The sequence below is a fragment of the Mustela nivalis genome (genome assembly GCF_964662115.1).
Source record: "Mustela nivalis genome assembly, chromosome: 13".
In the NCBI taxonomy this organism is placed as follows: Eukaryota; Metazoa; Chordata; class Mammalia; order Carnivora; family Mustelidae; genus Mustela; species Mustela nivalis.
The window spans coordinates 58,842,909-58,864,723 of NC_139032.1; the positions used below are offsets into that span (position 1 = coordinate 58,842,909).

At 52.3% G+C, this 21,815-nt stretch overlaps 1 protein-coding gene across 2 annotated transcripts; it reads left to right on the forward strand.

The window, feature by feature from the left end:
• The first annotated feature begins 30 nt into the window (after positions 1-30).
• Positions 31-19,906, forward strand: GLIPR2 (GLI pathogenesis related 2). 2 transcript variants are annotated; one of them, XM_082696723.1, is made up of 5 exons: positions 31-257; positions 9,113-9,221; positions 9,586-9,689; positions 11,453-11,530; positions 19,291-19,906. In XM_082696723.1, the coding sequence occupies exons 1-5, from the start codon at positions 245-247 to the stop codon at positions 19,449-19,451; spliced, it is 465 nt and encodes a 154-aa protein (XP_082552849.1). In that variant the 5' UTR covers positions 31-244; the 3' UTR covers positions 19,452-19,906. The 2 variants fall into 2 exon arrangements, with proteins under 2 accessions (XP_082552849.1, XP_082552848.1); XM_082696722.1 differs by lacking the exon at positions 31-257 and adding an exon at positions 8,209-8,292.
• The last annotated feature ends 1,909 nt before the right edge of the window (positions 19,907-21,815 follow it).

Sequence of the window (21,815 nt, forward strand, 5' to 3'; positions counted from 1 at the left end):
CAGAGCGGGACTGGGAGGCGCGCAGAGCGCGGGAGGCGTGGCGCCTCCTCCGGGAAGCCGTCGGGGTGGCCCCCGGCGCCTCTGCCTGCCGCTACTACTGCCTTATAAGGCGGGGGCCGGGCCGCTCCGGGGGAGGGGCTGCGGCTGCCCGGCCTCCTCCTCCGCTGTCCAGCTGCGCCGGGCCGGCAGGAAAGCTCAGCGCAGCGCAGCGGCGGCGGGAGCCGGGGAGCGCGCCGAGCGGACCATGGGCAAGTCAGGTGAGCCCGCGGGCTGGCCGGGCGGGTGCGGGCAGGGCTCGCGAGTCTGGGCGCCGGGGCCGCCCTCCCCCCGCCTTCACACTGCCCCGCGGCGGGCGGGTGCCCCCGGGAGCCGGGCGGCCGCCGCCAAGCGGGGTCAGAAAGCCGGCTGCGCTGCGGGATCCGGGGTGCGGGATGGGGAGGCGTGCGGGACCAAGCGCCGGGAGGCTCCGCGCCGGCAGTTTTCGGGACAGCCAGGAAGCCGGGGTGGCCATCGGGCCACCAGGAGAGAAGGAGGGAAGGAGAGACCGAGGGAGGGTCCCCCTGTCTGCGAGCCAGAGATTGCGTCAGGGAGGGTTTCCAGGCGCTGATGGGATTAGCGCTCGGCGTCCGGCCAAGGCGTGGCTTTTGCTTTGTTTCTGGAGCAGAGTTAGACTTGGAAAAAGCCCCCCAACTCTGACAGCATCTCCTGCCGCAACACAGCTCGCCCCAGCCAGCTCTCTTAGGGACAGCTCTGAGCATCCTTTCCTTCTGTCGTCGTCCCTCCTCCCCCGAGCGCCCCTTCTGTGCCCAGCTATGTGCCAGGCTCAGTCTGCCTCCACCCGGGTGCAGACTCGCACTTCCCCTTTATGGCTGACCTGTCGCTGCCCATCCTCACCACTGCGGCTGTCCGGGTGAACTTTCTAAAATGCAGATCTGTCCTGTCACTTTCTAACACCTTCCATGCCATGGTCTTTGGGAGAAAGAGTACCACTCTTCCGCTGGGCCTGGGGCCCTGTGGGAGTTTATAGGTACCCTTACCTCCCCCTCTGCACGCTGCTATTGGGAGACTGGCCCGCTGGTCCCTTCCCCTGGGTTCCCTCTCCCAGCGCACACCACTAACTTTCTATCTTTCCCACTTTGCTGTGGTTGCAAATCCTCCCCATACTTCTAGGCTCAACTCCGGCCTGGGACGGTCCTACTCTGTATCTTCTTTGTTGCCACCCTCCCAGCAGTCAGCTTGGGTCACTGCCTCAGCCATGGACCTGTTTCCCACAGACTCCTCACTTCTGGGGCCCCGGGGCCGAGTCTAGCCCAGCATAGTTTCTGCCTCACAGGAGGCTCTCAGTGAACAGCTGTTCAACAGGGTTCAGAAGTCCTGCTTCATGGGAAGTTGGGGCTGTGAATCTCAGGTGGGTGAGGCCGGGTCCCTCCTTGAATCTCTTCTCAAGATCCAGACTCATGAGGTGCTGGTGTTGGGAGTAAGTGGCTTTCCCTGGCCTTCATCCTGACCTGCTGTGACAGGTCTGGCTTTCAGCCCTGGCTCTGCTGATCACTTGCTGTGTGATCTTGAACAAGGCTTTTTACTTCTCTGTGCCTCAGAGGGTGGCCCATAGGCTCTCCAGTACGGACAGGTGGCACGAGTTGTCATGTAGTTCAAGAACAGGGTGATAGGCGGCGATAGGGCATGGAGATGGCAGATGTGAAAAGGCATTTTGAGAAATCAACTTTTTTTCTGTACCCTCGGAGAAAATCCACAAATTCTCTGAAGCCACATTTGTATCTGTTGTTTCTGCCTTCTTCCCTAAGAAACAGTTTTCCAGGACTTCTAGTACTCAGCTATATGCCCATTTTTCTATCTGTTCATCCATCTAGCCCTCCCTTCCTCTTTCTTCCTTTTCTCTTGCTCTCTGTCTCACCACCTATTAGTGGGTCTGCCAAGCTGCAGACCCACTGCTGTCGAGGCATGGCCTCGGTCCTCAGCAGAATTCATTTGGATCATGGATATGCTCCGGAAAGAGGTGGGAAGTGATTCAAGCCACAGGCGGGTGCGGGTGAAGAGTGGCAGGAGATCGGGGGAGAGAGAGATCTCTGCAGAGGGGACCATCGAACCTCCTGGGGCATCTTGGGGATTTGGACTTTACTCATGGGACCTCAGGTGCCACTGAAAGGCATTGATCTGAAAGTCTGAGTTGTGCCAGGGTGGAGGGTGGCTAAGATGGGGAGACTACTGTGGCTGCTCAGGAGAGGCATGTAAGGACCACAGAGGATGAGGAAGATGGTAGCCAGAAGCAGACTTGGGGACTGACTTACTGTGAACATGAGGGAAGGGCCAGCAGTGTGCATCTGGGTGCAGTTTCCTCATTACCGCATAGGGGCCAATCTCTTTTTAATTTTTAACCTCAGATGTACGTTAGAGCTATCTGGGGTTGTGGGCATTGCTGAAAAAGTATCACACAACTGACACAGCTAAAATTCCAGAAGACACTCGGGCTAGTGCTTCAAGATTCCCAAGACATGCTCCTAGCCCCGTCTCCCTGTTGGGCTTCAGTTTGCAGCAAGTGTGATGGGGGCAGAGAAGAAAGGCAGTGGCTTCCAGCTCTGTAGATGCCTCTGGTTCCTAATAATGGTGATTACCAATTATTAAACTCCTACTGCATACCAGACTTAGAGCTAGGTATTTTATTTTACTTTTTTTTTTTTTCGAAGATTTTATTTATTTATTTGACACAGAGAGAGAGAGAGAGAGCCAGAGAGGGAACAGAAGGGGAGGGAGTGGGAACAGGAGAAGCAGGCTTCCCACAAACCTGATCGAGCCTGATGCGGGGCTCCATCCCAGGACCCCGGGATCATGACCTAAGCCAAAGGCAGACGCTTAACGACTAAGCCACCCAGGTGCCCGGAGCTGGGTATTTTATACACGTTACCAACATTTGTTAACCGCCTACAGGGCAGGTATTACCAATTTTGTAGGTTTACAGAGGTTGAGTACCTTGCCCAAGTTCACACCTTGACCCGTAAGTGAACCAACCGGGATCTGAACCGGGTTTCTGCTTTCCCAGCTGTGTGCTTTCCCCTCTACCACATGGACCACTTACCACCTGCTCCCCACCGGCTTTTCACCCTGGATTGCAGCCCCGTAGAGACTTCTACACAGCCTGCAGTTACCTCTGAGAATCTTACCTCTGCCCACAGCACAAAGCACCAGAGGACAGCAGAGCAGAAGACCTTTTAGGGACCCACTACCCTGGGAATCTCCTACCAAGTGGGGGCTGTCACACCTTTGCTAGGGAGGGCTGTGTGGGCCGGGTCATTCAAGCAGTTCCATTTTCATGTTGATTTTATTGAAAAAAGGGGGGGACTGGTTCAAAGAAAGGGTTTCCTGCTTTGAAGATACTTTGAAAACCACAGATGTCATCCTTCCTTCACACAGATGGGGAACCAGCCTGAGCAGAGGCCCAGGGACTCGCCTGTCTGGCAGGCCTGAGGGGCCGCAGGAACACACAGCCACTCTGCGGGCCAGAGCGAGCTCTCCCTGGCTTCTTCAGTCCTTCAGGGATGAATGTCTGCCTGCAAAGGGGCAGCCTGGGGCCAGTGCTCCAGGACATCCGTGTTCCCAGGTGGCACTTGGGCAACTCTTCATTGTCCATCGTTTTTGCCGTTAGGTAGAGGAAGACATCTGTGAAGTGGTAGTATGCGTGATTTGAGGGAGGGAAGAAGGGGAAAGGAGGAATAACTTAGATCGGGCTGTAATGTGGACTCATTGTGGACCTTGGGCAATTCACATGTGCAACGGAAAACCACAGTTTCCTCCACGTAGAGAGAAGGCTCCCGTCCGAGTGCCTTCTCGGAGCTCGTGTGTGGAGGCTCCATTCTTTTGTTCATGGGACTCATTCACCCAGTAAATAAATGTCTGAGACCAATTTAAATACCAGCAGCCCTGCTCGCTTTAAAAATCTAGGTTTGGTTTTGTTTTAAGATTTTATTTATTGGAGGGAGGGAGAGCGAGCGAGCTCGTGCACAAGCCTGGGGGAGGGGCAGAGGGAAGGGAGAAGCAGGATCCCTCTGAGCAGGGGTTCCCAACATGGAGCTCCATCAGGGGACCCTGGGATCAGGATCTGAGGCTCAACCGACCGAACCACCCAGGAGCCCCTAAAATCTAGGCTTTGACAGGGCAGTTTCTGCCAAGGCCAAGGGATTAAGTGTCTCTGCCCAGTAATGAGGCTAATAATTATAGTTGACATTTAGGAACTGTTCATTGTGTTCCAGAACTGTTCTGAAGCATTTTCATAGGTTAATTCATTTAATTCTCACCACAACCGTGTGAGGTAGAAACTGTTCTGCCTATTTTATATATGGGAGAAATGAGACACAGAGTGATTAAGCAACTTGCCCAAGGTCACACAGCTAGTGAAAGGCAGAGCTGGTCTTGAATTTCCTGGAATCCAGGCAGAAAGAGCAGGAACTACCTGCGACCCGTCTGGAACTCACTTTTTTTTTTTTTTTTAAATCAACTTATAATTTTTCTTCCTGATAAACTAGCAAAGCCAGCTTTGCCCCGAAGGTGGGACCAGGTTGCTTTCCAGCCTCTTGCCAAGGGGACGGAAGGGGCCTGTCCACAATTTCTGCCCTGACCCCTGATGCCCCTCTTTGGGGAGGATTTTGGAGAGGGCAGGGAAATGAGTCAGACTGGGCCCAGGGAGGCCTCAGAAGAGGACCAATGGTGAGGGAGGAGTCTGTCTGTCCCAGCCAACAGCCCCAAGGAGGAGGGGCGCGGCCTGAGTTTTTATCTCCCGGCAGTTAGAAGTCTGGGCCCCAAAGGACCTCCAAGAGCCCCCATCCCAGCACAGCACTCCCTCCCCTCATGGAGACAGCCCAGCCCTGACTCCATAGTCCCTCAGCCACAGCGAACCTTGCCCAGGCAGCTCCTTGCACCTTCCAACGGCTCTGACCTTAAGCCCCACACCCATCCCTGGAAGCTCCTCCTTTTCATCTAGGGCCCCTCAGACAGGTCTGTCCATAAAGGGCTTGGCATAGAGGAGGCTTCTGAGGAAGTTCTTTTCTGCTCTTCCTGCCCCTCCTCAGAGATTGGCAGGCCCAACTCCACTGGACTTGATCCTCCTCCCGGACCTGGTGACCCCACTGTCTCTTCAGTGTTTCCTCTGTCTCCTGGGCCTCAGGGATGGTATAGAGTTAAGGACAGGGTTTCCCTCTTCGTGGTTCTACTACCCCTGGACCATTTGTGGGAACTTGGGTAGATAACTTCCCTTCTGGAGCCTCCGTTTCCTTATCAAATAAAAGGTACAGTAGTGGGGGCTCCCACAAAAGGTGGCAATAAGCAAATAAAATCGTGCACAGGCCTGGCACCTGGAAATGGTTGGTCAGCAAAAGAAAGGACCTCTTCCATTCTGGGCTAGCACCCTGAGCCTGTAGGAGTTCTCTGAGCCTTGGTTTACCCTCCTACAACATAAGGACATTATTCCTACCCTCCCCGATTGGGGGGGGGGGTGGCTGGAAGAGCTCTCCTGTCTAATGTGGGGATGGGTGGGGGTTTTTTTTGACTTTTTAATATTTACATTTATCTGTGTCCTAGGGTTTTTGTACAGAATAAGGTGTGCCTTTCGCTGGGTGTGTTCACAAGTGATATCTTGCCTCTGAAGGCTAAGGCCCTGCTCCAAGGAGTGGCCTGGGCGGGGACTGGCCTCTGAAGTATGGTTGGGGATAGGGAGAGAAGGCTCCCCTACCAAAAAGTCTTCCTGACCCCTTTCTAGAAAACCTGACCCAGGACACTGGCCTTGCTGGCGACAGTGATCAGCGTTGGCTTCTGGGCACCAAGCTTAGATTGGGCTCAGGAACTTTCACTTTTGTTTCTTTTTACTTCCCACATTCTGGGAGTACAGTGACCTAGTTTTTAGCAGCCTTGTGTATCCCTCTCTGTCGAAAACACTGCAGGACCTACAGCTCTGCTGGGTCCAGTGCGACCTGAGCCCGGCCCTCAGAGATGGCTTTAACCTGGCTTCACCTCAGCTAACCCACCCACTCCCCATGTCTCCCCCTCCTCCCCATAGCCCTGGATCTACCAGCTCCCTTGTCCTGCCTGGCTCTTTCTGTGTCTGCTTTGCCTCCTTACTGCCTCCTCCGGGGAGGCTTCCCTGGTACATCGGTGGTCCTCATAGCCCACGCTCCTCAGTCCCATGCACCTCCTGTGGTGTCCCACTGTGGCCTGCGGGGGACATGGGAGCTAGCAGGGACATTAGTGTGGGCCTCACCAAGCCCGTCCCTCAGATGGGGACCCTCTGCCCCTTGACTGTGTGCACCCACGCCTGCCCCTGCACAGACACAGACACTTGTGATCACTGCATCTCCTTAGAGAAGCTCCGAACTCGCTGCAAGAGTGAGGTCAGCCATGACTTGTCTCCTCTCACCCCACCCTGACGGGACCTTACGGGATCTTGGGATTGGAGGGACTTGAGGGTCATCCAGTTGGCCTCCAGTGCCTGAACCCTTTTGAGAAGAGTCACTTGTTTGTACTCCCCCAGTGCTGGAGAGCTCATTACCTTGTAAGGTCACTTTCAGTTTTTGTGGAAAGTTTTGATTGAAAGAGCTTTCTTGGGCTGAGCTAAAATCTGTCATCCTGGCCTTTTCACCCGTTGGCCCTGATTTTGCCCTCCGGAGCCCCAGACTTACCAGAGGTGTCCACTGTGTCTTCCAAAGGCTGATCTCCAGGATGAACAGACTCAGTTCTTGCCATCTTCCTTTTGAAGACCTCTGTTTCCAGCCCCTTCTCCACCTGGCCACCACTTGTGGACACACTTCCGATAGTTGCTGCCTCTCAGACAAGGCCAGGGCCAGGCTGGGTGAGGAAGTCCAGCTGAACGCTGGCTCCTGCAGGACTGCCAGTGCCTTGCCCAGGGCTGGTGGGACTCTGGCCGCCAGGCCGCCCTACTGACTCCTTTGTGTCTCATCGACTAGAACCCCTCTGGCTCCCACCAGTCGTTATGGCTTCTATCTGACATATACTCTAAGAACCTCTGTGACTCCATTATCACAAATACCACATTAATATACTGAACCCCAATTTTTGTTTTTATTGCTGTGTTAGAAAACATGGGACACAAAATTCACCGTCCTCACCATTTCAGAGCCTACGGTTCAGTAGCATTACGTACATTCGCATGTACGTACTGTTGTTGTACAACAGATCTCCAGAACTTTTCCATCCTGAAAATCTGAAACTCCACCCAGTAAACAGTACCTTCCCTTGTCCCCTTCCCTCCCATAAACCTGACATCTTTACCTTTCATACCAACAAGGGTTTGTCTCCTCTCTTGACCACAAAGACCTGAAGAGTTCAGGTCACAGCTCCTCCCCTGTCTCGGTGGCAAGATGGTAGCAAGCAGCTACTGTCACCCCTTCCTTTGCGGTGTCCCCCATGTCTGCCTGTCAGCCACAACCTCCCAAATCCTGCCATTCAGACCCCTGCCCCTGCCAACATCGCTGTGACCAGACCTCACTGAACTGCCCCGCTGGGCCCCACAGGCCTAACTCTTCAGGTGATTAGAACCCCCTTGGGCCGGCTCAACTGCCACCCACCGTGGGCGTGACCCACAGTCACCTTGTCTGTCCTGGCCCACATGTAGCCCAGAGCTCCCTGAGGGCAGGGCCCGGCCTGGGTCTTCCTTCTCCTGCATCGTCTCAGAGACCCAGTGGGATTTGATTCAAAGCCCCGGGAGACCTGGGGAATCTGGCTGAGGCAGGGGAGGAAGACTCCCTGTTGGGTCATCTCGGTCTCTGGGGTGAGAAGAGCAGAGGAGAGGAGGCTGGTGAATGACCTGGGGCGGGGGGAGGAGCAGCGTGTCTTCACCCTCCGCGTGCACCCTTACCGCCCACGGCCAAGCTTCAGGGACAGGCCCCTGCCAGGAGAGACAAACTCTGTGTAACGACCCTGTGGCTCTTACTGATAACCCACACGACTGGCTCCCAGATTCCCACTGCTGGTGCTCAGTGCCTTCTAACCAGCCTCACTAGCTCCTGTCTGAGCCACTTTGGGGCCTCCAATCAGGGGCCACCTTCCTGATCCCCAAGCCCATGGTAGGTTACTTTTCTCCAAGTTCCTCTTGACGACCTACACTCACCTGCACCTTGGCTATCACTCTGCTGGTGCCTGTTTACAAGGCTGCCTCCCTCTGTGTGTGAGCTCCCTGAGGGCTGGACAAGGTGGATGTGTCTCTGGAGCTCTCGTACAATCCAGGAGGCCGGAGTGGAGGAGGCACTCAGAGACCAGAGGAACCGATGGGTGGGTGATGGGTGGCTGAACAGATGATGAACCACGAGATGAACGGAGGAGTAGTGGGGAGACGGATGGAGGATGGGGGATGGAGGGGGTTCCATTCCAGAGCCAGACTGGGGTGACTTCTGTCCGCTGTTGACCTTGCCTCCACCCACTTATTCTCTAACTGCAGCCTCCTTGAGCTTGTCCTTTCTGAGGTCAAGACCCAGTTGCATCCCTGGGGGCAGCTGACCCCCAACCCCCCACCACATTCTTTTCCACCCTGTCCCCTCAATCCACTTCCCCAGTGCTGTCCTCCCCAGGCGCTTCTTTGTCCCAGTCTTTTTGGTTTCCCCAGCACAGTACGGGCACCCTCACCATAGCCAGGCCTGGGAGCTCTGCAGTCTCCATACATTTTGTCCCAGCGGTTCCATTGCTCCCTATCCCGCCCCGCAGCCCCCACGCCTTCTGCGCACCTGCGGCCCAGCCTCCACTCAGCGGCCAGCGGTGTCTCCCAGGAACACACGTGTCCTCCTCTCAGCCCCTTGTGCCCATTCCGTCCCTTCCCGCTCGCTGCCCTGGATAAAGCCCCAGTTCTCTCACATGTGGTCCATGGGCCCTACCTGACCCAGGAGGCGCCTCTGTGCAGAGATGGGGAGGCCGGCTCAGGGCTGTGGAGCAGGGTGTCCCTGTTGTCCAGCTGGTGGGGGTGCCGAAGGGGAGTGCAGCCTCGCCCTGCGGCCTGGGGCTGGGGCTGGGCGGCATTCTGAAGCCGCCATTGCACTTTCTTGGTGGGTCTCTTCTCCTTCTCCGCACTGAAACCTTCTCCATTTTGAAATCATTGCAGCTTCCAAGCAGTTTAATAATGAGGTCCTGAAGGCCCACAACGAGTACCGGCGGCAGCACGGCGTCCCCCCACTGAAGCTCTGCAAAAAGCTCAACCGGGAGGCTCAGCAGTGAGTCCCCAGAGAGCAGGGGTGACGCGGGCCCTTCGCGACGCTATCACAGGGGACAGGGGCGGGGGGGGGGGGGGATGGTGTCAGCCCAGAGGACGTGGGTTTGAGGGGCAGGTACAGCCAGGCTTGAGTAAATAACCCTTGCGCCACTGACCTCGGCAGGTCCTTTTTCTTTGAGCCTCAGTTTGCTCCTCTGTAAAATGGGGCTGTTGTGGGGCTCAGAAGAGTGGCTGGCGTGATGCTCCCGATCTCCACCGCCAGTCTGGGGCGGGGAAGGAGGCTGGGCCGCAGCAGCTTAGGGCTCACATCCCAGGGCTTCCCTGAGCCGCCGGCCTGCTCTGAGGGGGCCCGTGGACTCTGGCAGGTATTCAGAGGCCCTGGCCAGCACGAGGATCCTCAAGCACAGCCCAGAGTCCAGTCGTGGCCAATGCGGAGAGAACCTGGCATGGGCCTCCTATGATCAGACAGGTAGGTCGCTTTCTTGGCTGCCCTCCCCCACCTCCCCTCCCGGCTGAGCTGGGCCCAGGACATCCTGTGTTCAGACCCCAGCACCCCGCTCCGTGTTGCCTTGGAGCCACAGGCCCAGAGAGGGAGAGGGGCCCCAGAGCTCTGTGTGTGTGCTCCTGGGGGCTGCCTGCAGCTCTCCGCAGTCTCAGATGGCCACCTCGGGGCTGGGCCTGTGACGGGTGCCAGGGACACAGAGATGAGTCAGACTGCCCGGCCCTCCCCCTCGGAAGAGCTCCCAGCTGGGGCGTGGGGGCGGGGGAGAAAGTCTTTTCTCTGCCCTTTCTGTGCAGTTTCAGCCTGACCCTGTGGGCTCCCAAGTATCCCCAGCTGCAGTTTTGCTTTCTTCCCATTTTGCTTTCATTTTTAAAATGTTGGTGTACTCACTTTTATCATCAGAAAAATGCAATTGAGCTTCTTCCATGTTAGGAAAAAAAAAATGAGAAAGACAATCCCTCCATCTGAGGTCACAGCCTGGAATGGCGATCCCGCCACACTGACCAAACATTCTGGAGCTTCCTGGCTCTGACGGGGCTGTCGTGGCTTTTTAGGAAAAATGCTGGAGAGAGATACTTTGCCCTCTGAAGTCTTCTCCAGACCCCAGTGGGAGGATGGCTACCCCCTCCTCCCTGGGCCTAACATTCCTGGGAGTTCCCCTGGGGAGGCCTGCTGTCCTCCTCCCCGTGTCCCTTCCCTGAGCTGCGGGCCTGCAGAGGGGGAGAGGTGCGAGCACCCTGGAGCCTGCAGCCTCCTTTCCAGGCCGGGGCCATGGGCCCTAATGGGGAGAAGGCTCCCTGAAGGGTCAGGAACCACAGGCAATGGAGGTGATTGGTCCCAGCCTTGCGTTGGTCCCCTATGGAGCCCTGAGCAAGTCGCTACCCTCTGTGGCCCCAGTTTCCCCATCCCTCTCCATAGACTGTCTTTATCCCCACCCTGGGGACACGTTGGGATCTTTTGCAGCACTTTTAGAAAAGACCCATGCCTGGGTCTCTCCTCCAGAGACACTGACACAGTCTGTGGCAGGCCCCAGGCGTCGGCCTGGTTTCAGTGCTCCCCGGGTGAGGCCCGAGTGTGGAGGCCTGCCTGCCCAAAGTGTGGTCCTTGGGGAAGCAGTGGCACCTGGGAGCTTGTTACAAATGCAAACTCAGAGGCTGCAGCTTTGACCTAGACAGTCAGAATCCAAATTTTAACAAGTGCCCCAGGTGATCCATGTACATGTGAAAGTTAAGGGTAAGACTTACTGCCGTGGAATGGAGGCTCCCACAGTGGCCTGGACATCAACAGCTCCCAGGGAAATGCTGTGGGTTTTCTCCTGCCTAGAGTGGAGACCCTGACCCACCAGCCCAAGTGCCTTTCCTCTTGTGGATATTTCAGGAGACACACTTAGGGTGGGGTGAGGGCAGAGTGTCCCGAAAACTCAGAGCATCATTAGAAGCCCTTGGAGTACGTTGCATACAACCCTTGTACAGAGGCCCAGAGAGGGGAAGGCCTTGCGCGGGATTACACAGTAAGTTAGTGGCAGGGCTGGTCCCCCAAAGCCAGGCCAAGGGTCTTCCTAAGCAAGGCCCTCTCTGCAGAGGGGGATGGGCAGGAGTCCCTGTTTCAGCTCACTGGTGCTTTGTCAGACGTCTATGGGGTGTGTGGTTTGGGGTTAGTGGGAGAAGGTGGAAGGAGTAGCGAGTGGGTTAATTTTGCTGCCGGGTTTGAAACAGTGTCTTTCCATACAGGAAAGGAGGTGGCTGATCGATGGTACAGTGAAATCAAGAACTACAACTTCCAGCAGCCTGGCTTCACCTCTGGGACTGGTGAGTGAGGGGGTCACCCCCGTGGCCTGGACCTGGGCAGGGTTGCAGTTTGGGCATCTGACTTTGGAAAGGCACTAACCCTCTGAAAATCGATCGTGTCTCTCCTCTTTTACCTCTTCTGTATTTCTCTGGTTCGACTTCACCCAAAGGGCAGGACTCCTCCCGTCACTTCCTCCAACACGCACGCACCCCGCTCTGGCTGAGTACACCCGATCCAGGAATTCCTGTCCCACCAGCTCCAAGTTCTCTACATGACTAGAGTGTGCCGTAAGGAAGCTGTCGATTTTTAAAATTCCCGAGTGCCTCCTCCCAGAAGTGGTGGTATAACCGGTCGTCCTCCTGCTAGTTTTGGTCCCCTCCAATCCAGCCTGCTTCCAGCATCCAGAATATTCTTTCTAAAGCCCTCTCATCAGGAAAACAGCCTCACTGTTCACTCTCTCCTTCTAGTCTTAACTCCCTCCCCCTCATACCCTGCATCCTTCCAAGGTGCTCCCCACACCTCCAGCCTCCCAGGAGTCTCCCCTGCCCCCCAACCCCCACCCCTTCACCTGTTCCCTCCAGTGTGCGTTCAGAGGAGCTTGGAGCGCAGACAGCCTAGATCTGCTCTCAGCTCCAGCACTAGTCCTGTGAACTTGAGTTGCCTCTCTGTCCTTCCCTGTCCCAGAAGGCGAGGGGCAAGGCGGTAGCCTCTAGGGGACATTCTGAGAGATGGTGTGTAGATGCAGGGCAGCGCCACAGGCCATAGCGGCCATGGGACCGTCCTGCTTTCCTGTGAGGCCTCCAGGGTGAGCAGGAAACATTTAGCTGACTGAAGCCCCAGGCAGCCGCTCTGTGTTCTGGGCCCACACCTGCCCCTCAGCCAACTCCCCTCACCTGGCGCCTGTCTTTCCTCAGAACTGACTCAGATCTACTTGCGGCCCAGGAGGGGTTAGACGGGACTGAGAGTTTCTCTGACCAGAAGGAGCCAGGGAAACTAAAAAGGGGATTCCCTGCCCACCCCTACCCTACCCTACCTCATCCCACCCATGGGTGGAGCTCCTGTGGCCTCTCCCCCTCTGGAAGATTCTTCCACAGCAGGAAGTGACATGCTCTCAGAGCCAGTCACTGTTTCCTGTGGTTTGCTGCTCACCCCTTTGGGGCAGAGGTTCTTGCAACAGTGTGGGCAGGACTGTGGGGCAGAGGTGCAGATCTACTGAGGCATTTCTCCTCTCAGCTGTCCAGCCAGGGGTAAGGAAGCTGCTCTCAGTGATGGTTCTGTGGCAGTTAAATTCAAGAAGTGAGGGAGGGAACAGCAACAACCTTCTCCCAGTGATCAAGGTTCTTTGAAGACCCAGAACCTATCTTTTCATAAAGTTCAATGTCCAGAAGACATTGTATTTCGCACCCTCTGGATTTGCTTTTCCCAGAAGCAAGGCTCCCGAGCAACTGGACATGTGTCAGAACAAGTAACTACCGTTGCTTCTCTGTGCCTGCCACTTAAAAATTACAAAGTGACTCCACATTCCTGGCCATGTGAGCCTCACAGCACCAGTTGTGGGTGGGGCTTTATTCTACCCATTTTGCAGAGGAGGAGACTGAGGCCCAGAAGGAGGAAGAAACTTATTATATATCTCCTATCCTCAATCCGATATTTTTTCCATGGCTCCTGCTCCAAGGTGGGAGTCTCGCAAGTGTCAGAGCTGGGAATGGGGCTTGCCATGATCACTGACCACCTATCCAACCTGTTGCCCCACATCTCCCACCCCTAAAGAGGAAAACCACAGAGCAACTAGCTCCTAGGCTGTCCCAGGTGCCAGTGGGCAATGCCTAGGGACAGGAGCACAGCTTTGGGTGGTGGTAGAATGAGAGTTTGCAAGACCCTTAAAGATCCTCAGGCCCATTCCCCATGCCTCATTCCCTGACCTGAGTCCATGTTGTAGGGAAAGAGACTTTGAAATACCCTGTAATCTATCCCCACCCACCTTGAGTCAGCAGCATCTAGTGATGAGGGGCACAGTTCTGTGCTACAAGCTGAGTGAAGAAAAACTGTTCCTTGCAACTCCTTTGTTAGTTTTTTTTTTTTAATGTTATTTATTTATTTGTTTATTTGAGAGAGAGAGAGAGAGAGCATGAGATGGGGGAGGATCAGAGGGAGATGCAGACTCCCTAGCCCATGTAGGACTCGATCCTGGGACTCCAGGATCATGACCTGAGCCGAAGGCAGTCACTTAACCAACTGAGCCACGCAGACGCCCCCTTTATTACATTCTATTTTAATGCGTAGATTGGTTTGCTTATTTATTCTGAATAAATAATATTTCCACATGACATGAAATCTGCAAACTGTATAAAGTAAAAAGTCGTCCTTCCATTCCTGGTCTCTAGCACTTTCCCTTCAATTTCTTGTGTATTATCCTAAAGTTGGTCTGATCTTATACCAGCATGAGGTAAATATGTTCTCTTTTCCCCTTTTTTCTACCCTGGTCTGTGATCTGTTTTGCATTTGCTTTCTTCACCCAGCAGATTGTAAGAGATTGTTCCATGTTAATACAAAAAGAGCTTTGTCGTTCTTTCTTTCTGTTACCCATTATCATTATTCTCTTGCAGAAACATACTGTGACTTATTTAATGTGTCTTTCAAATGTATATTCTAGGGCTTTTAGGTCGGTTGCAGGAAAGAGGATGTGATCCCTTTTTAAAAAAAAAAAAAAAGAAAAGGTTTTGTGTCTGGTTTTGTGTCAGTTAGTGATTTAGTTAGAAACCACTGTGTGTCTGATGGTTGCTAAGGAAGTTGTGTCCTTTAACTCATCTCTAAATACCCACACTTAATTATCTCTGGACAGAAACCTCCCTGGCCAGAGGGAAAATCACTTAGTCTCATCTGTTTGGAAAAGGCCTCCAGGGGGCCCACATGCTGCTTGTGTCTGTGATCATTTTCTTGGCAACCCGTGGATAAATGGCAGTTCTTCCTCACCCGGGCAAGAGAGGAAGCGGATGGTCAGTAGCCAGAGTCCAGTTCTCTTGAGAGAAAAGGCTCACACGTGGCAAAGAGCTTGAGCCTTAATGAAAAAGCAGCCTGTGGAAACGGTGACACCTCACCAAGCTGCTGGCCATCCTGGAGCTGTGACTCAGAGAGTAGGGGGACCCAGGGGGAAGAGGCAAGAAGCATTTCTCTTTGATTTTGAGGTGAAAATCAGAGTTTAGCGGGCACTGGTTAATACAAGTTTAAGGACAAGTGAAAAAGATGCGTTGGGGTGCCTGGGTAGCTCAGTTGGTTAAGCGGCTGCCTTCGGCTCAGGTCATGATTCCAGGGTCCAGGAATCGAGCCCTGCAATCAGGCTCCCTGCTTAGCAGAGAGCCTGCTTCTCTCTTACCCTCTGCCTGCTGCTCTGCCTACTTGCGCTCTCTATCTCTGTCAAATAAATAAATAAAATCTTAAAAAAAAAAAAAAAAAGATGCGTAGTTGTGCCTGGGGTTTGTTTTCCTTGAGTTCTTGCTTTGATTTTATCACAGCAAGCTCTGCTGATTACTATTTATGGTTTGTTATTCTTGTAAACAATTTGGTAAAACTTCAGATCTTCTATGGACATAGACAATTAAATAATACCTACATTTAGAAATTATAAAAATGGAGTTCATCTGTAAGACAAAATACACACAATCTTTTTTTTTTTTAATATTTTATTTATTTATTTGACAGAGAGAGATCACAAGTAGGCAGAGGCAAGCAGAGAGAGAGGAGGAAGCAGGCTCCCTGCTGAGCAGAGAGTCCGATGCGGTGCTCGATCACAGGACCCTGGGATCATGACCCGAGCCAAAGGCAGAGGCTCTAACCCACTGAGCCACCCAGGCGCCCAACACAATCTTTTTTTTTTAAAGATTTTTTTTATTCGTGAGTGAGAGTAAGTGAGAGAGAGAGAGCACATGCAGGGGGAGGGGCAGAGGGAGAAGCAGACTCCCTGCTGAGCAGAGAGCCAGGTGGGGTGCGGGGCTCCATCCCAGGATTCTGGGATCATGACCCAAGCCAAAGGCAGACACTTAACCGACTGAGCCACCCAGGTTCCCCCTTTCTTTCTTTTTCTCTCTTTCTTTCTTCTTTATCTTCTGGTAAAACATATTTACCATAAAAATAACCATTTCGGGGTATCTGGGTGGCTCAGTTGGTAAAGCCTCTGCCTTTGGCCCAGGTCATGATCTCTGGGTTCTGGGATCGAGCCCCGCATTGGCCCCTCTGCTCAGCGGGGAGCCTGCTTCTCCCTCTCTCTCTGCCTGCCTCTCTACCTACCTGTAATCTCTCTCTCTTTCTGTCAAATAATTAAAAATCTTAAAAAAAAAAATAACCATTTTTAGGGGCAAATCTCACAGGGAGGTCGCTTCTCCCTCTGCCTCTCTCTCTCTGTCTCTCATGAATACATAAATAAAATCTTCAAAAAAATTAATCATTTTAAGAGCACAGTTCGGTGAGATTAAGTACATTCACATTGTTGTACAACCATTGTACAACCCTATCCATCTCCAGAACTTTTCAGTCATCCCAAACTGAACCCATTAAACAGTAACTCCCATCCGTCCCTCTCTCCCTCCGCACCCGTAAGCTCTGGTGACCACTATTCTACTCTCTGTCACTGTGCGTTTGGTGATTCTCGATATTATGTAAGTGGAGTCCTATAATATTTGTCTTTCAGTGTCTGGTTTATTTCACTTATCATAAAGTCCTCAAGGTTCATCCTCAAGGTAGAATATATCAGAATTTCATTCCTTTTTAAGGCTGAATAATATTTTATTGTATGTGTATATGTAACATTTTGTTTATCCATTCATTCATTGGTGGACATTTGGGTTTTTTTCCCCTTTTGGCTACTGTAAGTGGTGCTGCTATAAAACACGAGTGTACCAGTATCTGAGTCCCTCCTTGCAGTCCCTTGGGGTTCATTCCTGGAAGTGGAATTACTGGTTCAGATGGTAATTCTATATCTCATTTTTTAAGGAACCCCCGTACTGTCTGCCACAGTGGCTGCACTCTTTCATATTTCCCCCAGCAGTGCACAAGGGTTCCAAGTGCTGCACATCCTCACCGACACTTGTTATTTTCTTCTTCTTTTTCTTTTTTAAAAATATTTTATTTATTTATTTGCCAGGGAGAGAGCAACAGTGAGAGAGTGAGAGAGTACAAGCAGGGGGAGCAGCAGGCAGAGGGCAAAGCAGGCTCCCCGCTGAGCAGGGAGCCCGATGCAGGACTCAATCCCAGGACCCCGAGATCATGACCCAAGCAGACGCTCAACCGACTGAGCCACCCAGGCATCCTGTTATTTTCTTCTTTAAAAAAAAAAAATTCACCCAAAGAGATGTAAAATGGTTACCTCTTTCTTTCTTACCCTGTGGGATACTTTGCCACTCTGATTCAATTTTCCTCCTTCCCTCTGTCTCTTTCACATTTATATCAGATATTGGGAGAGCATCTCCTTTGTGCCAAGCTCAGTGTTAAACACTGGGGATATTGTGACCAGTAAGTCAGGCATGGGGGTACCTGGGGGACTCAGTCGGTTGAGTGCCTGCCTTCAGCTCCATTCCTGATCTCCTGGTCCTGATATGGAGCCCTGCAGTCAGGCTGTCTGCGCAGCGGGGTGTCTGCTTTTCTCTCTGTGCTGTCTCTCTTACACTCGCTTTCTCTTCTATAGATAAACAAAATCTTAAAAAAAATAAAATAAAATAATACAGGTGTGGTCCCTACCCTCAAGGAAGAAACATAATCTCTTCAGTGTTGTTTGAGCAAATGAATGTCATTCTGTGCTATGGAAGTCAATATTGACCTGTCAAAGGATCTCTGAGTCCTTAACAGTGAAGGTGCAAAGGGTAAGCTCCCACCCTCTACTCCTTGAAGATGGAAGAATTTATGGTCACTGAGCAAAGAGTACATTATAGCAACTCTTTTACTCCCCAAGCGGAAGGGGAGTGGGAAGCTGAGCTATATGAAAAGTTGGAAGGAAGCAGTGAGTGAGGGGCAGGCAGCCTCAACAGTGGGACACTGAGGCTGAGAAGCTTAACAAACCACAGAAGTGTCTAGAAGGTCAGGCAGTAGCTTGAGAAGGAATCGGGATGCTTGGCTTAGAGCAGAGGGAATTAAGGAGGCTCCAGCTTGTCAAGGTTTCAAAGAGTGCAAAATGTAGACGGCCTGCACTTGCAGTGAGGGTAGAAGCCAAGTCCAAGATGGTTTCCCATCTACCTTTTCATTCATCCCACGTATTCACGCAACAAAGGTTTATTTTACACTCTTCATGTGCCAGGCTGGGCCAGGGTACTGAGTATACTTTGCTGAATAAAACAGTTTCGTTCTTGCCCCTGTAAGTCTGAGAGCCCTAGCAATGGAGCGAAGCAAATGAACAAGAAATCAAACACATGTAGCATTGCAAATGGAAGAATGCTATGAGGGGGAAGAACAGGGTATGATAGGGTGACCTTGGGAGGGAGGTGTTGAGGAAATAAGTGATTGTGAAAGGCTTCTCTGCACAAGTGACATTCAGGCTGAGGCCCAAGGGTTAAGATGTTGGTCATCAGGAGAGTGTTCCACACAGTGGCCAATGTGTGCAGGGGTTCCATGGTGGGGACTAACCTGATCAAGGAATGGAAAGGAGGCCCTTGGGCCAAAGCATCCCCTTTCATTCTAGGTGCAACTGGAAGCAGTTGAGGGATTTTTAAGTGGGGAAGTAAACAGATATGACTTATGTCTAAAAATGATTACTCTGGCTCCTTTAGAGAAAGGGAATTGGAGGAGACAAAGGTGGGTGCTGGGGAACCGGTCGAAGGCTATTAACAGGGGTCCACGTGAGAAAGTTTGTGATCAGAACCCAAGTTTGGGGAGTGGATAGACTTAAGATCTGTTTTGGAGTTAGAGTCTCCAGGATTGAATGATGGGTTGTAGAGGGGAAATGAGGGTGAGGGAGGAATACAGATCAGTCCCTAGGGTTGTGTGCATGGAGGGAACATTAATGGAAAAGGAAGGTAGGAAGAGTAGTGACTCTGGGGGGAACTGAAATCAGTAGTGAGGTTTGGACAGGTGACATTCGAGATGCCCGTGAGCCATCCAAGTGGAAATGTCAAGTAAGTAGTTGTATCTGGAACACAGAGGAGAGATCGGGGCTAGGGAAATAAATTTGGGAGCCAGAGAAAGATGAAATTGCCTAAAGAACGCAGCAGGTAAAGAAAAGCGAGCCCAGGACGGAGCCGTGGGAAGGGCGGGCGGGCATTTATCAGTGAAATAGAAGAGGCGGAAGAGGCAGTAAGATGGGAATGACCAAGGAGGGCAACATCATGGAAACCAAAAGAGAGGGTACTTCAAAAAGGGGAGGAGTCGACTATTAAATGTTCCTGAGATGTCAAGTAAGAGAGGGACAAAAAGTGATCTTAGGGGAGAAACATGGAGATCATGCATGACCTTGAATAGAGTCTGGGGGGTGTGGAGGGGTGGAGGCAGAGGCCAGTGGCATGGCATCCTAACTGTTAGGCTCACTCAGCTTTGTTGTGATCTCCAGGACACCACGACACCTTTGAGCATCTGGAAACGGTGAGGTGAGGAGGGTCTGTGTGGCTGATTGAGAGACCCAGTGCCTCAGAAAGTCAGGCAGGGGAGTGTTCTCTGTCTCCTGCCTCTGACTGGTGTGCTGGAAGCTCAAGCTTCCCAAGCCTGACGAGATGGTGCAGGGGTTCGAGAACCCCTGGAAACGTCCTTCTCCAGATTCTGCCCACTAACCTGTTTCCCTCTCCCCCTGCCTCTGCCCCTCCAGGACACTTCACAGCCATGGTGTGGAAGAATACGAAGAAGATGGGAGTGGGAAAGGCATCCGCAAGTGACGGGTCTTCCTTCGTGGTGGCCCGATACTTCCCTGCAGGGAATGTCGTCAACCAGGGCTTCTTTGAAGAAAATGTCCTGCCTCCAAAGAAGTGATTCATTAAATGTAGTGGGAACGTGGCAGACTTAACACGGATATGAAGTGCCTAGAACAACAAAAACTCAGCTGCGTGTCTGTCCCTGTGGGTGTATGTGCTTGTGTGGGGGATGCTTTTGAGTGTCTCTTGCACACACACTTGGATATACTGTTCTGTATGAACTTATTCTTATGGAAAGGAATGAGCCTATTGAAAGCCTTTAATCCTGATGGTTACCTAAACCACAATTATTTGGACTTAGGGGGAAAATGAAAAATCAATTTTAAAACTTTTTTTTTTTCTAAGCAAACTTCTTTTGTACATTTCTTATAATATCCATCCCTGGTCTTTTTCTAATTCCAAATGTTTGTGATGTTTCAAGGTGAAGTTCATTTTATGTGATCTTCATGCATTGTAATCTACTTCTGGTAGATATTTAAGATTATTAAACCCTCTTCTAAATGTAACATAAAACCGCTTTAAACACATAAATATAAAGCAGCTTCCACTGGAAACATGGGACAGGCAGGAACTGCCTTTCACAGAATGATGGAGATTTCTCCGTTTTAAGACATGATGTCATCTGCATGCCTCCTGGAATTCTCTGATGGGAATGCCAAAGAACAAATGGAGAGAAAAGTTTCACTTCCTTGCATTTTCTCCCTTTAAATAGCAAAGTACCACTACTCACCACCGCCCTTGTCCCCCTCCCACCTTTTCTCTTAAAATCCTCTGGCATCTCAGAGCTCCATATGTGCCTCCCGGTTCCTGGGGCCTCGGGTCAGGCCGGAAAGCCGCCCCTCCCCCACCTCAGTGAGGTGGCCCAGGGCCTGTTCTGGGAGAGAAAGCCCCTCACACTGCCTGGGCTCCCAGCCAAGCGACTGAAGGATGAAGTCAGTGAGTGTGGGGGGGTGAGTGTGAGCTCACCAGGGCTCCCAGAGGAAGCCCTCCGGCCTCTGCCCTCCCCAGGCTCACAGGGCAGGAGCCACCGCCTGTTTCTGGCAGCTGCAGGGGCAGCTGTGCGGCTGCTCCCTCCAGGAATGCGGGACAGGCCCAAATGTTCCAGGGAGACATCCCATGGAGTGAGGGGGGGAGGGGAGGTTAGAGTTGCCACTTTGGTTCTGTGTTTGGCCTCACACCAAACAAAGTTCCCCTGCATAATGATTTCACGTGGTCTGTGTGGGAGGACCCGATCCAGATGCCAGACTGGGTGTCGCAGAAGCAGGACCTCTCTAAGCAGAGAGACAGCAGGCTGCTGCCTTAGAGACTCACTCGGAGCAGGCCAGTCAGGGAACTCGCTTCCTGAAGGTCGGGCTGCACTGTGAACGCAGCCTCGTGCTGTGCCCTTCCTTTCACCCAGGGATATTGACTAAGACAACAATAAAATCTCTTTTGTGTAATATCTTCCATGTCATTCATGCCTGATGCTTAATTGGTGACTAAGGTCATCGTAACTCTTAGTTCCTGCCTTAGGTAACTCAGGCTTCCCAGTCCCTCAAACTCTCCCTGGAACCTTGCACCCTGCTGGCCTCTATGCTTCCATCTGGGGGACCTACCCTCACATGGCTGATTGGACCAAAGCGGACATGTGATCCAAGGGCAGCCAATCCCTGGGCTGGCCATGGGCCAGGCATAGGAACTAAGAAATAAGAAAGAATTAGCCAGTGGAACTAAAATGAGGATGCCATGAGCTTGAATTAGGGCCATGGCCAGCCAAAACTATATGCAAGCCAAGTGGCCAGTTGAAAATAAACGGAAGTGAGAAAGCCAGCATTAGAGGTACAAATGAGGGAGATCCTGAGCTTTCTAGCCGAGGCCAGTCTGTGTATCATTAAAACATAACCCTCATCTTCAGGGCTTCCCAGCAAAATGATATGTTAAGTGATGTTCCCCAGAAGGTTAGAATATTAGGGTCACCTCCCTCAGGGAGTCTTCTTAAGCCAAAAATGCTGAGCTGGGCAGGGAGTGGAGGGCGGGGAGTAGAATAAAGACTGGGCTGATGCCACACCTGGGCAAAAGGGACTGAATGACCAACAAGTCAGCGAACTTCCTGGTAGCTCCCAAGGAGACCATGCGCTCAAGTACACATACATAGCCAGGTCGCAGACACTGACATGCAGCCAAGTGCTTAAGGCTGACATCTGTTTCCTCAGTTGGCTGGAGGAAGATAAAAGCTGACCAGAAGAGCTTTCTAGGCTGAAGAAAAGCCACGCAACAAAGCTGGCTGAGCAGGTGTGCACTAATTTTACTTGCTCAATGGATTTCTTAAAGAAAGCAACTGCTACGGTTCAGGAAGGGCAGAGGACAAGCCAGATTGCCAGCTCTCCTTTGTGGCCAGAGAACAGAGGAAGGAGACAGAAACCCTGGCTCCAAGCTCCAGCCC

Coding starts and splice junctions, on each gene's coding strand:
- GLIPR2 (XM_082696723.1), top strand. Junction 9,690..11,452: donor GGCCTCCTATGATCAGACAG/GTAGGTCGCTTT, acceptor CTTTCCATACAG/GAAAGGAGGTGGCTGATCGA. Junction 11,531..19,290: donor TGGCTTCACCTCTGGGACTG/GTGAGTGAGGGG, acceptor CTGCCCCTCCAG/GACACTTCACAGCCATGGTG.